At 46.2% G+C, this 14,639-nt stretch overlaps 1 protein-coding gene across 17 annotated transcripts in view; it reads left to right on the plus strand.

Annotated features, from left to right (window-relative positions):
- The window catches only part of ARL11 (ADP ribosylation factor like GTPase 11), a 60,142-nt gene extending 47,467 nt beyond the window's left edge, over positions 1–12,675 (plus strand). For 7 of the 17 annotated variants that reach the window (XM_037800034.1, XM_037800033.1, XM_037800032.1 and 4 more), the window contains 3 exons: positions 2,117–2,302; positions 7,727–11,169; positions 11,881–12,675. In XM_037800034.1, the coding sequence (XP_037655962.1) occupies positions 10,930–11,169; positions 11,881–12,492 (852 nt within the window). In that variant the 5' untranslated portion in view covers positions 2,117–2,302; positions 7,727–10,929 and the 3' untranslated portion in view covers positions 12,493–12,675. Of the gene's footprint in view, positions 1–2,116; positions 2,656–2,948; positions 3,000–7,726; positions 11,170–11,880 lie in introns of those variants that run through there. The other 10 variants (XM_037800042.1, XM_037800040.1, XM_037800037.1 and 7 more) reach the window with 5 other exon arrangements.
- The last annotated feature ends 1,964 nt before the right edge of the window (positions 12,676–14,639 follow it).

Here is a 14,639-nt window from a genome sequence, read left to right on the forward strand (position 1 = left end):
ACCCACAGTTGGGTTGGCACATCTCCATGGAAACACTCACAGAATTACAATCTAATTAACACTGATAGGTCTGCCCACACAAGATTACATCAAAGATAATGGCATTTCAGGAGACATAATTCACTCAAACCGGCACAGTACCCAAAATGGAGAGACATTATAACACACCCCCACCCACCCAGATTCAACAATTACCAATTCAAGGCCAACCTTATTTATTTATACCCCAAGCTACTTCTCCATCCCAGAGAATTGATAAGCAAATCCCATAATCATATCATTTCATCCAGAAATATTTTAGTATTATATTTCTTCTATTTTCTTGTGGACTTCTCAGTATTTAATAAGTTCTTTTTAAACACAACTTTAAGAATTATATGGCCCCATGTATACTAATGTGGAAGGATCTTACAAACACGTTGTTAAATGAATAAGTAAATTACATCATGGTTACATTCATAAAACCCAACCAAACAAAAGCAAACAATAAAATATATGGGCGTGCATCCCACTTCTATGTTGTTTAATTCTTGTGCAGAAAAATGTATCCATCATTCCTTGGGTAATTAATAAAAAGAGAAGGAAATTGCTCCTTTGCCGCACAAGGTGACTGACTCATCTGGGAGCACAGAAAAGTCTCAGGTGCTGATCTGAGTTTCTAACCAATAAGTGACCCTCCAACTCCTTCCCAAAGAAGGTTTTGCTTGTTTGGGTTTTTTTCCCCCAACTAAAAATATGCTCCCCAGTTCAGGAAATGTGGCTGATTGAATAGCAGCTGTATGGGAGACCTGCTTTGCATAGTGAAACAACCTTGGGAAGAAAAGGCCCCAAACTCAGTCATCAGCCCGTTTGAAGGTTGGAGATCGTGACACAGATTTGTCTTGGTCTGCACATTTTTCGAAGAAAGTTTCTGGCTGCTGTTTTTCCCCCTTAGTGGTAGGAAACTCCTTGCAAACTGCAAACCCTAAAAGCAGAAGCTGCAGCTGCTTCAGGGCAAAGCTGACATTGTTCAGTTGTTTCCCCAACTCTTTCAGAAAGTAGATCATCCACTGCTGTTTCCTTTTCCTGTTTTCCTTAGAGAGGAGACCGACTACTGAGACATGATTTCTATTCAGAGGGGGAGAGAGATCAGAGACAAGCACAAAACTTCCCTCAGCTTTGACACATCCTCACTGAGCTATAAAAGAAATGGAGTCTCCATTAGAATAGGAAATAGAAATAGCAGAAAAGTTTTGGAAGATGAGTTGGTGCTTTAAATCCAAAACCCTGGCAAGCCAATTAAAATGATAATAACTCAGAGTACAATCTGTAATGCAAAACAAAGACATTCTAAAGGAGTCTGCAATCTGCTTATACTTTGTATCTAATTCTGTCATGATTGTCTGCTCTTCATATATAAGAAATGTTGACCTCCACCTCATTCGTAAGTGATGCAGATCCATTTTGAGCAGTTTTTAAAAAATAATATGAGACTATGCAGAGTGTGGTTCCTTGTTGCTCAATAAAAATTGCATTATACCTATAGAATATTGAGCTGAATAAAACTTTAGAGATTACCTAGTGCAACCTTCTTGTTTTACAGATTAGAAAACTGAGGGTCAGAAACATAAAGTCTGTTATCTCAGATAACACAGATAGAAAGCAGCCGACTCAGGCCTGGAATCCAGATCTGCTTCTTCAACCTGTGTTCCTCCTAATTCTTGATGGTGCCTTGCTGATTCAACCACACTCCCATTTGCAAGAGAGCAGGCAAAAGTTACTGCAACAGTATCTCTGATTTCTTCACTTACGACCTGATGAATGTGCTACCAGGGCAACAAATTCTGAACACCTGGTACACACACACACACACTTTTAACACATGTTAAAAGGCCAGGGTCTTTGAAGACAGCACTGTTGTGAGAAGAGCACTTTCTATTGTGGAATGTTGGGGATACATGACAGATATTGTAACCCATTTGTGTTAGTCTGGAGCTGTTATGTTCCTCAGAAAAGGCCATGTTCTTTTAATCCATTCCTGTGGATGCAGACCTGTTGTAGGTACGACATTTTGATTAGGTTATTTCAATTGAGATGTGACACACACCATTCAAGAAGGGTCTTAATCCTTTTGCAGGAGTCCTTTATGGGAGGATAAAGGACAGAAAAAGCCCAGAGAGCTCAGAGAAGCTGACAGGAAGCCACCAAAGCCAGAAGCTGGAAGGAGCGAAATCCAGGAGAGAAGGACCAGCAGACGCCAGCCATGTGCCTTCCCAAGTGACAGAGGTGTCCCGGATGCCAGCAAACTGTCTTGAGACTCCAGGTATATCCTGCTGATGCCCTAACTGGGACATTTTCACAGCCTTAGAACTGCTGAATTGTAAATTAATAAATCCCCATTGTTTATTTCTTCCGTCCTGAAAGTCCCAGCCCTGACATAATAGCCAATGGAAATAATCCAAATGAAGAGGAACAACTTTATGCACAAAAATATTTAATTCAACATATTCCTCAGATTTTGGAAGTAACTCGTAATATTTCCCTGTGCTGGATTGGAGCTGTTATGTACCCCAGAAAAGCCGTGTTCTTTTAATCCAATCTTGTGGGTGCAGACCTATTGTGGGTGGGATCTTTTGATTAGCTTGTTTCCATGGAGATGTGACCCACCCAATTGTGAGTGGGACCTTTTGATTAGATTATTTACATGGAGCTGTGACCCCACCCATTCAAGTGGGCCTTAATTAATTTACTGGAGTCCTTAAGAGACCTCAGGGAGACAGAGAGAGCTCACAGACCCAGATACTTGGAGATGCAGGCAGAAAAACATTTGGAGATGCTAAGCCAAGACATGAAGCCCAGAGTTTGCCCCAGAGAAGCTAAGTGAGAATCCACAGAGAAAGCCACTGGAATCAGAAGCTGAGAGCAACACAACCTGGGAGCAAAGGACCAGCAGACACCAGCCACATGCCTCCCCAGCTGACAGAGATATTCCAGATGCCATCAGCCTTTCTTCAGTGAAGGTACTCTTTGTTGATGCCTTAGTTTGGACACTTCTATGGCCTTAGAACTGTAAATTTGTAATCTAATAAATCCCTTTTATAAAAGCCAATCCATTTCTGGTATATTGCATTCCGGCAGATTTAGCAGACCAGAACATTCCCCTTGATGTAATATAATTATGAAGCCAATACAGTAATTTTTATTGGAGACTTGGCAGGAGTGAGGCCGTGTGATTTCTGATATAAACTTAAATGAAAAATCGGGATACACAATTGTATGTACACAATGATTACAACCATGTGTAACAGCTGTAATCAGGCTGGGCTGTAATTGCCAAACTGAGTGTTAAATAAATGCAGTGGATGCAGGGGAAATAAGGGACTGTTGAAGAAATGCTGGCCAGAAAAGAGAGGAGGAGTGAGAAGGGAAGACAGTGCTGATAGCATGAAGTACAAAGGGCCATGTTAATTTGCCTCTTATCTCTCCTCTAAGGCTATTAGGTAGATTTCAAAATAATCCAGGCAGCCAAGCACAGAGCCGAAGGCCCTGGGGAAAGCAGAGGTGCAGGCGTCTGTGCAGCTGTGCCCTGGGCAGGCTTCAGAGGCAGTTGAACCAGGAGGACAGATGTCCCAGCTTTTTAGACACTGTGGGGAGTGAAGAGCACACAGAACCTGGGATTTGGGGAACACAGGGAAACAGCTTCCACGTGCCAGGTGCTGGATAGCTATTCCTTGTAACATGTCTCCTGTTGATTCAGCCTGTATTCTGAGAGCCTCACTGGTGGTCAGAGTACCGGCAAGGCACAGGCAGACAGCTTTCTGTCCTTGGGCATTCTAGGAAGGGCAATATAGCAGCAGTCTTCCATGAAACCAATTCTCTAGGGAAAGGATGGAAGGACACACAAATGCATGTGGATTTGTATACGTACACGTGCACAGGCACACCTCGTTTCATTGTGCTTCACTTTGTCGAGCTTCTCAGATACTGCGTTTTTTATGAATTGAAGGTGTGCAGCAGCCCTATGTGGGGTAGATCTGTTGGTGCCATTTTTCCAACAGCATGTGCTCATTTCGTATGTCTGTGTCACATTTTAAGGTATGAACATTGGTTATTTTTTAAAAGATATAGTGCTATTGCACACTTAGTAGACTACAGTATGGTGTAAACATAATTTTTATGTGCATTGGGAAATAAAAAATTCATGTGACTTGCTTTATGGCAGTAGTCTCTTTATAGTGGAGGTCTGGAATCAAACCCACAATACCTCCAAGGTATGTGTTCCAGTTTGCTAAAGCTGCCATTACGCAAAGTACCAGAAATGGATAGGCTTTTATAAAGGGGGTTTATTTGGTTACAAATTACAGTCCTGAGACCATAAAAGTGTCCAAACTAAGGCATCAACAAGAGGATACCTCACTGAAGAACAGTCAATGGTGTCCAGAAAACCTTTGTCAGCTGGGAAGGATGTGGCTGGCGTCTGCTATTCCTGGGTTGCGTTTCAAGATGGCTTTCTCCAAAATGTCTCTGGGCTTGTCTCTCTTAGCTTCTTCAGGTCCTGTGCATCTAAGTGTCAGGGTCCTTTCTTAGCTTCTCCGGAGCAAAATCTGGGCTAGCAACTCCAAGTGTCTCCAAAAATGTCAAAGCATCAGCAAGCATCTGTGTCTCCTGGCTTAGCATGTCCCAGGGCGTTTTCATCTCTCTCTTTCTGTGTGAGCTCCCTTTAAAGAACTCCAATAAACTAATCAAGGTCTACCCTGAATGGCTGGGGTTAAATCTCCATGGAAACATTCAATCAAGAGGTCACACCCTAATCAAAAAGATTAATAAGTCTGCCCCCACGAGATTGCATTAAAGAATATGGCTTGGGGGGCATCATATATCAAAATTGGCACAGCATGCCTGTATGTGTATGTTTAAAAAGCATATGGAAAAATAAAATGAACATGGAGACATTATATAGAATAAATATAAGTAAAGTGTTTGTAATGAATTACGATTATATCCTATGCCCAAGTTAGATCTGCAAACATAAGAAGTTGGCCCACCATCAAAGGGTGCTCTTTTGGGTGATTGGCTTGCACTTTTTCACATATACTCCTGTGCCAGTTTCAAGGTATTATATGTCCCCCAAAACACCATTATCTTTGATGTAATCTTGTCTGGGCAGACCTATCAGTGGTGATTAGATTGTAATTCTTTGAGTGTTTCTGTGGAGATATGCCCCACCCAACTGTGGGTGATGACTCTGGATAATTTCCATGCGGGTATTACCCTACCCATTCAGGGTGGGTTTAAATTAAATCACTGGAGCCATATAAATGAGCTGACAAACAGAAGGAACTCAGTGCAGCTGAGAGTGAAATTTTGAAGAGGAGCTACAGCCAAAAGGGACATTTGAAGAATACACCGGAACTTAGAAAGGAGCTTCAGCTTACAGAGACATTTTGGAGATGGCCTTTGAAAGCAAATTTTTGCTCTGGAGAAGCTGAGAGAGGACAAATGCCCCAAGAGCAACTAAGAGTGACATTTTTAAGGAGCTGTGGCCTAGAGATGAACATCCTGGGAGAAAGCTATTTTGAAACCAGAACTTGGAGCAGACACCAGCCACGTGCCTTCCCAGCTAACAGAGGTTTTCCGGACACCATTGGCCATCCTCCAGTGAAGGTACCTGATTGCTGATGCCTTACCTTGGACACTTCGTGGCCTTATGACTGTAACTGTGTAACTAAATAAACTCCCTTTTGTAAAAGCCGATCCGTTTCTGGTGTTTTGCATTCCAGCAGCATTAGCAAACTGGAACGGCTCCTGTATCTGCAATCCTTGCACCCATGGACAAAACCCTGTTCTGCTGTGGGGTAGAAGCCAGGCTGGCAGGTCCGGGTGGGAACGAGATGCCTCTGCCTTAAAGGAACAGAGCATGCTAACTCGGAAATGAAGCCTTGTCACACTCTGCTATCCCCGTGGATAACTTCCAATGGAGGGTCCCTGCTGTCACTCCTGCTCCTTCCCTCACCAGTTTTCTCTGCCCAACTTTTTCCTCTTCGACTGTCAGTCCGCAAAAAACAGAGCAACTCACCGCTTTTATTTTTTTATAACAAGTATTTCACAATGTCCTTTTTTTAAATCCGGAAACAAAAATCATAAATAATAAAACCTACCTACACACAGTCTTGAAAGAAAATCAATATGATGCTGTAACTGTAATATAAGGGATAAATAAGAAAAAGGTAATTATGCACATTTCCATCCATAGGTGCTCAGGCTCAATTGCATTAACAAAGTTGTCAAATTCTAAGTATTTAATCTGGGGGTATAGTTGGGGGGTGGGTAGAGCATCTGATTGCAAATTACAGACCAATTATAGAATCAATATGGCAGCAACAGCATCTGGTATGGGGTATGGGCGCATCTCAGATTAGCAACTGAAATGTCACTGGCCATGCTGCTGTCTGTGATGTGATTATCTGAAATGGTGAACAGTCCATTGTAAAACTCCAAATGAAGCAAAATGCCATCGTCCTTGATTCACAGTGGTTGGATTTCTGTGATAACCAGGCAAAAAGTATTTGGTGTTTATATAGAAAATGAAATTAGGTGCTAGGATCAAATAATTTAAAAAGTGTGTGTGTGTGCATGTGTGTGTGTGTGTGTTTAACTACAATATTTGGAGCAATCAAAAGTCGGATGGTGTCTCGGTTTGCCAGGCTGCTAGGACAAATGTCACACAATGGGTTGGCTTAGACAACAGGAATGTACTGGTTCATGGGTGGTTTCAGAGGCCAGATGTCCCACATCAAGGCATCAGCAAGACCACACTTCCTCCTGGGCTTGGTGGTGTTGGGGCTGTCAGTTCTCCATCACAGGGAGATGTCTTTGGTGTCCCCCTGTGTGGTTTTCTCTGACTCACTGCATCCAAATTTCTTCCACTTATAAAGGACTCATTAATCCATAATAATAAGGATGAAAGCCCACTGATTCAGCTGGGCCACACCTACACAGGATCTTAGAAGATCCTACTTACAAATGAGCCCACAGTAAGTGATAATTACATCTTCTGGGGGTTCTATTTATAAATGGGTGCACCCCCCGCAGGGATGCGGATTAAGATTAAGAACCTGTCCTTTGCCAGAGCATGTGAGTCTGTCTACTACAGGTGGGACGCAGGGCAATTCTTTCTTGTGGGGAATTATCCTGAGCACTATGGGATATCCGGCATCTCCAGTCCCCACCCACTAAATGCCAGCCATGCACTACCACTGAGAACCAAGCCTGGGGAGATGCTAGCTGTGGGTATAAACAGGCACCCATAAACACCTTCCACTAGTGGCAGCCATCCCAAATTCAGATACGCTGTTTAGGAAAAATTTACCCCACGACTATAAATGACAGTCATAAGCATAGCTAAATTTCCCAGAGAATTTCAACCTTCAGCTTAATTGGAGTGTTGATCTCATCCCCAAACCCCCAAAAGATAACTTTTATAAGCACCACCCAGCTCCATCCCTAATATCACTGACTGGGGAACTGCCGATGGTTTGGGAAGGTTGGGGTAGGTGTCCCAGAGCCTGTGGCCATGGCTGACCCCTTTCTCTCCCACGGATCCTTGCCATGGCCTGTGGCCTAGAAGTTCTGATTTAGAGAGGTTTACTCAAGAGATTGAATTCCTCAAACTATATTACCATTGTACAATAAAGGGGGAAAAAAAACATGAAAAACTAACGTCTTGTACTTGCTTATATGTGTACAGATTACCTCTGGAAAAACATAGAAGAAACTGATGATGTCGTTTGTTTCCTGGGCAAAGGCCCACCTGGCTGGGGGACGGTCAAGAAGGAGAACTTCCTCGACTCCCACATTCCCTTCTGTATCTTTTGAATTTGGCATATATTGCCTAAAAAGACAAACAAGTAAAATCTGAACTTTCAAAGAGGCACCCTTGGAAATAAGTTATCAACTTGAAGATTGAAGGTTGAGACTAGGGGAAGATGAGGAAGTTGAAACTAGAGGAAGATGCACGGCAAGGCAAACAGAGGTGGGGGACTGTTGTGGAGCTGGAAAAAACGAATTTGGCAGAGTTTCTGTAGCACTTCCCGAGGGAACAGAGCTCCAATTCCAGCACTCTCCTCTTCTGGATCCCTCTGCAGAGAAGAGAAAAGCAATCACCAGGCTTGGTTCCATGATAAACCATCCCTGAAAAACCACCAACATTCCATTCTTCCCCAACAGCCTGTTTGGAAATTGTTCCCATAAACGATTTATTATGTACCAGCAAGCGTCCTCTCCTAGAGCTGCCGTAACAAAGTTTCACAAACTGAGTGGCTTAAAACAGCAGAAATTTATTGTCTCACAGTTCTGAAAGCCAGATCGTTAGAAATGAAAGTATCGGCAGAGCCGTGCTCTCTCTGAAATCTGGAGGGAAGACTCTGTCCGTGCTTCCCTCCTGGCTCTGGGAGCCCCAGGGATTCCTTGGCTTGTGGGTGCATCGTCTCCTTCCATCTTCACATGGCTATCTTCTGTCTCTCTGTCAAATAGCTGCTTATGAGGACGCCAGTCATACTGGATGATGGGCTAACCTCTTTTTAACTTGCCTGACTCCATCCACAAGGACCCTGTTTCCAAATAGGGTCACCCGTTGAGGTACTGGGGATTAGGACTTCAGTATATCTTTTGGGCACCACAGTTCAATCCATAAGGCCCTGCACCCCCCACCACCTCCCCTGGGGTATGCTGCACACAAAAAAAAATGGTTCCGGATCTGGGGATGTCAATGTTAGTATTCTGGCTTGTAAATCAGTTTTTTGTGTTGCATAAGCGCAGTAAGCATGCCTTGATCCCACAGGGATCCCACATGGATGAGAACTGGTAAAAGCCTATTGCTAAACTCCCACCGTGAACCAGGGGTTCCCTCCGTGGTCTCTGGGCAAGTTCTTATTTCTTGGGGCAGTAGAGGGGGGCCAAGATCCTTGTTTCTCCTGGTATCAGCGAGCCCAGCATTGCATCTTCCTTACCACAAGTCTAGAAGCGTCAGTCATGTGCTGTCGAAGGTGCTGGGGAGTCACACTTCCAGGTGTGGCCTAGGAGAGGAGTGTTCCCTGGCCAACTCCCCACTCCCACCCTACCTCTGGCTTCAATAGCTCCCCTAGTCAGACAGTGTGCTGGTGCCTTGCACCTTATCTTATTTAATCCTCCCCATCAGCCCTCAGGATAAGTGCCAGAATTACAACCATCATTCTGTGTTTACAGAGAAGGAAACTGAGGCACAGAGTCCGAGTTTGCACCCAGCCTTCCAACATCACAGCCCACACTGCTCCCCGGGGCGCTGCGTTCAGTCCCCAGTTGTCAGAGCTCCCCAGGTGGGGGTGAACCAGGAAAAGCTGCTTTCTGTTGAGCTGATGGTGATGATGGTGGTGGAGGCAGGGCGAACAGAGGTAACCAGGACAGAATTAGCCTTTGGGTAGAACCGAGGCCACAGTTAAAGTAATCCCAATGTGGCTCTCACCTTTTCCAGCAGGAGCAGAACTTGCGCCCTCAAGGAAGTTTCCTGTATTTCCCCAGAGAGCCTGAGATCCCTAGCGGTGCTCGCTAAGAGCCTGAGATCAGGGCTGCAGAGGGGCCTCCCTATCTCTCCCTGGCGCCCAAGGCTTCCCCGGAATCCTCGGGGCTGACAGCCAGGTGGGATTGTCCCCTCCCCCCACGTCACCCCGGGGCACGCAGCACCCCAAACTCGGCCGGGCACTGGACCTGGCGCGCGCGCCCCTCGGGTAAGCGTCTACGCGCCTCCCCTCCGTCCGCGGGGCCCCCGCGGCTGCCCCGGAACCTGGTTCCCCCGGGCCGCAGGCACACCCCCAGGCCTGCGGCGTCCCGATCTTGCTCCGGCGCCAACCCTCCTGCGAATCAGTCCCTGGCACATTCCCCTGATTGGGCCCACGGGCCTGGACGGGACTGAGCCCACCGTGAGCTGTTGGCGCCTGAAAGCAGGCGGGGAGGGCGCGCCCCCCAAGCGCAGGTTCCTCCGGGGAGGGTTCCAGCCCCTTTAACCCGCTCGATCCCGCTGCCCTTTCCACCCCACACAAAACCACCCTAGGCCACAACCACAGGCGCTGGAAAGAACAAGCATCCCGCCAGCCGCGGAGAAGCACGATGGCACCCAGGAGGAAACGCAGGGCTGGACTCGATTTTCTGACTTTGCCAGGTCGCTGCAACCTGCCAAAATCTAGCAGGTTAATAAAAGTAGCAGCAATCTGATGTTCACCACTGACATCTTTCTCAGTGAGCTGCTCAGCACGGACAAACCTCAGCAAGACCATGAGCCAATTGCCCTGTCTGAGTCTGTTTGGTCATTTGTAAAAGCGGGGAGAATCCTAACACCCCACTTGGTTCTTGAGAGTTTAATGAAATGATGTGCAGAGAAGCGGAAAAATGGTTACAGGGCCCAAGTCACAGCATCTCCTAATTGAGACTGGAGAGCCAAAGATTCACTGGCTTCCAACTAGCCAGCTTTTAAAATAAATTACATTTTTGCAGAAGTGTCATTTTTACTGGGAAAAAAATATATAACATAACCTTTCCACCAAAAGTTAAGCAATGGATTTAATTACCCATATATTTCACCTAACTTAACAAATCTTAAAAAAATGTTTATGTCATACCTTCGACATGTGCCTGTTGTGTGTGTGTGTGTGTGTGTGTGTGTGTGTGTGTGTGTGTTATCATCACACTCAGTTTTTTAAAGCACATGTTTCCAAGAAAATGAAACATCTCCAGGCATCAGAAAAGCACCAGGGCACGTGGGAAGGAAGAGATCGGTAGCTCAGAATTGACCCCTGAGAAGATCACAGGATTATGAGCAGAAGAACAAGAGAAAGGCAGCTGGATTTGGGTTTAGCTATCAGACCTTGTCCCCTCCTTGCTGCAGAGAGTGGCTCTGGGTCTCCCGCTGTCAGGAGCTGAATGGTGGGGCACAGCTTCCTGCACCTCCAGGGCCTGAGGACTGTGTGGGGAGCCCTGGGGCTGAGGGAGGGGCTGGGGGAACCTGCCCCACCCCCAGCCACCTGGGAAAAGGAAGCAGAAAAAGGAGAAACTTGCACCAGTGACCACACTTCCTTTTGGGGACGTTTCCGCAGAAAGCAGCTCTATGGCAGAACAGAACCAGAGAGGAGGAACTTTCGGCCACGGTCTAGTAACACTGAGGTAATTGTCATTTTTCTTCTACTTTGGGAGGAGGAATGAGCAGGGGCTGTCTTGTTTTCCTTTGGGGCTGGCTGAAAATTACTTTCAGGGATGAGATGTCCCTTCACCTGTCTTAGTTGGAAACAGATCTTATGCCTTAAACTTTGGGATTCTTTAGAAACTTATGTGGTATAGTGCAATGCGTTAGAGGTAATTTACCTTGGTAAGACAATAGAGGAAACTTCTTTGCTCTGATTCCTAAATTTGCCCCCAGTTAGCAGTATTTATAAGTAGACACTGTTTACAAAGATACAGGAGTTCCAAAGACACAGCTGGCCCGTCACAGAGCTGGGCTCTGAATGGAGCCCAAGAGATCTACCATTCTGGGGGTCAGGTTTATAGGAGGAAAACATAGGGTCAAAACCACAGGCTAGGGAGAATCAAAGACATTTTTCCATTATTGCTCCAGAACTAGCCATGTCTAAGTGGCACTTCATTTTGCCTCCTTGCTTAACTGCCAAGGACTGCGAATCCACATCCCGTGTTTTTCTCTGATGCAGACTCTCACACCCCCTTACTTCCTGGCCCTCTCCCAGCCCGGCCCAAGTTTGAAACCTGACATTGTAAAGACTCCCCCTGCACTTGGAGGAGCAGCACTTCCGCCTACCTGCGTGGCTTTGGGCTCCTCTGGAAAAGAATGGCTGATGTGTGCACCTGGCCTTTCTCCCCTAGGTGTCAGTCGGGGCTGCCATGGGCTCCGTGAACTCCAGAGGACACAGGGCAGAAGCCCAGGTGGTGATCATGGGCCTCGACTCGGCGGGCAAGACCACCCTCCTGTACAGACTGAAGGGCCATGAGCTGGTGGAGACCCTACCCACTGTTGGTTTCAACGTGGAGCCTCTCGAAGCCCCCGGGCACGTGTCTCTGACTGTCTGGGACGTGGGGGGGCAGAGCCCGCTCAGGGCCAGCTGGAAGGACTTTCTGGAAGATACGGATATTCTCGTGTATGTGCTGGACAGCGCAGACGAAGCCCGCCTGCCCGAGGCAGTGGAGGAGCTCAGGGAGATCCTGGATCACCCCAGCATGGCTGATGTCCCTTTCCTGGTGCTGGCCAACAAGCAGGAGGTGCCTGGCGCCCTTCCTCTGGTGGAGATCAGAAATAGGCTGGGCCTGGGGAGATTCCAGGATCACTGCTGGGAGCTGCGGGCCTGCAGTGCCCTCACTGGCCAGGGGCTGTCGGAGGCCCTGCTGGCGGTGAGAGGCCTCCTGAAATCCCGCAGATGCTCCTGTCTCCGGGCAGGGATGATGAGCAGGGCAGGGAGTGGGGAGAGCAAGAAATCTTGACTGGGGTGGAGCAGCTTATCTTTGCTCTTTGGGACTGGAAGACCCAGCCAATCCTGGAGATACTTAAGCTCCAACAAGAATTCCTTCTGTAGTTGGACAGGACATTTTCTTCTCCGCCGTATTGTCACTGGTGTTTATGATGAAATCTGCTGTTCTTTGACTAATAATATTTAAAGAAATCAACATTCCTCGTTTAGTCACTCATTACCAAGTATGACCCAAACAATTGTAATAATAGAGCAACCAGTGGTTCCGTAATAATTAAGATGTAAATTCACAGAGGAAAGATTTCAGAACTGAATCAGAGTATCATTTGGGCATGCTCACAATTGTTGTAAGTGATTTTCCCTGGTGGTCTCTGGGTTTGTGCCTTTCTCCCTCCAGGGGCAAGTAGCCAGGGGCAGAAGAAACAAGCTGGAGCATCTGCTCCCACAGAATCTCAGGGTTAGAGGTCCACTGTGTGCTCAGCCCTGGGCAAGGCCGCTAGGAGGCAAGGTCCTTCCAAAATGTATTCACTTCTCTGGTCCCCATTAGCTAGTTTACCCTTTCATCATCTTTTATAAAAATGCCTATTATTCTTTTTTCTTTTTTTCCTTCTCAGAGCACACATCTTTCCTAAAAGACCAGATCCATCCATTATTTCATGCATTTGTCTGTTCACTTAATCAAAAAAGATATGGAGCATTTAATATGTGGCAAAAGGCACTGAGTTTAGATATGCATGGGCTCTTTATACGGAAGGTGGGAATTCTGAAATGCCTACAAGAGCCAGGCCTTCTCTCTCATCGTGATCGAGTACTAAAACAGAAAGCTGAACACAACATCTTGGTGATCGTAATCTACCTTCCATGGAACTCCTGAAATTATTTGCAAAATGTTAGCCTTTGGGCCATTTTTCCCCTAACTTTTATCAGATTTTAAAAGCATCTGTGACATCCACCCCAAAAATTAAGAATCACTGATCTGGTCTTACTCTTCCCTTACTCTTTCTACAATCTGAGTTTTCTTGGCACCTGTTCAGATGTGAAACAACTCTGAATGTTGGAATTCCTTTTTATACTGGGTGTCAGTCTCCTTTTAGCTCCTGGGTAACACAATGTAAATTAGCTAAGATCTACCAGGCCCTTCTACCCAAAGCTTTCCCTTCTAACATCAGCTTCTTTCCACTACTTGTCAGGCGCCATGTTTCAAGGCCTCCTGGGTCAGACATTAAGAACACAGGGATGAATGAGACACAGCTTCAGGTCTCATGGTGCTATGTTGGCGGAGGCATAACTTCCATAAAAATGCAATACTAGAGACTCCATTTGGCAAGTATTTGTTGAGCACATACTGGGGTGGGGTCGGGGCAAGCGCTGTGCTTATGTAAACCACCTCTAATTCTCACCACTCTGCAAATAAGTATTGTTCCCATTTTACACAGTTAGAAACAGAGGCTTCCAGACGCTGTGATTTGCTCACAGCATGTGGCTATTAAATCTGATAGATCAGATATTTGAAACCAGATGTGTCCAGCCCTCAGACCTGAATTCTTTCTGCCACATCGTGCTTCTGGAAGATTTAAGCTAGGGTAGACCTTCAGTGAGCAGATGTGACAGGAAGAGAATTCTAGTCAAAAGGAAAAGCCTGCTTGGAAGCACAAGGGAGAGGGTAAGATGGATAAGTGAGCTGGTGTGTCTGAAAGGGGAGGGGATGTGCGGTGATAGGTGGGTGAGGGTAGGGTTATAATAAGAAATGAAACTAGAATGAAAGTTTAGGTCCAAGCTGGGGAAAACTGTGCAGACTTTCATAATCAGGGGTTTGGGACGGGGAAGTGAAATCATTGGACTTTCCATTTAGGAAGATAACTTAGTGGCTGTATGTGAGCCGGATAAAGACGGGCGCGGGTGTGGTGCAGAGGGGACAGTGAGACAGGGTGACCAGCTAACACAATCACTGCAACAACAGAGGAGAGGAAGAGAGATGAGGAAATGGAGAGCCTTTTTTACGGGAAAAAGTTGAGAGAGAAAGAACTCAAATCTGGCTCAAGATTCTGAGTCTGAGTAACTCATGGGGTTGGCATGCCATGCGTGAGCTGGGAGGGTGACCCCTGGAACAGGGTGGGACGGGGAATGGAGCTGCTGGCTTCTGTTCCCTAAATGTTGGGC

The sequence above is a fragment of the Choloepus didactylus genome, chromosome 12, assembly GCF_015220235.1.
Source record: "Choloepus didactylus isolate mChoDid1 chromosome 12, mChoDid1.pri, whole genome shotgun sequence".
Lineage (NCBI taxonomy): Eukaryota > Metazoa > Chordata > Mammalia > Pilosa > Megalonychidae > Choloepus > Choloepus didactylus.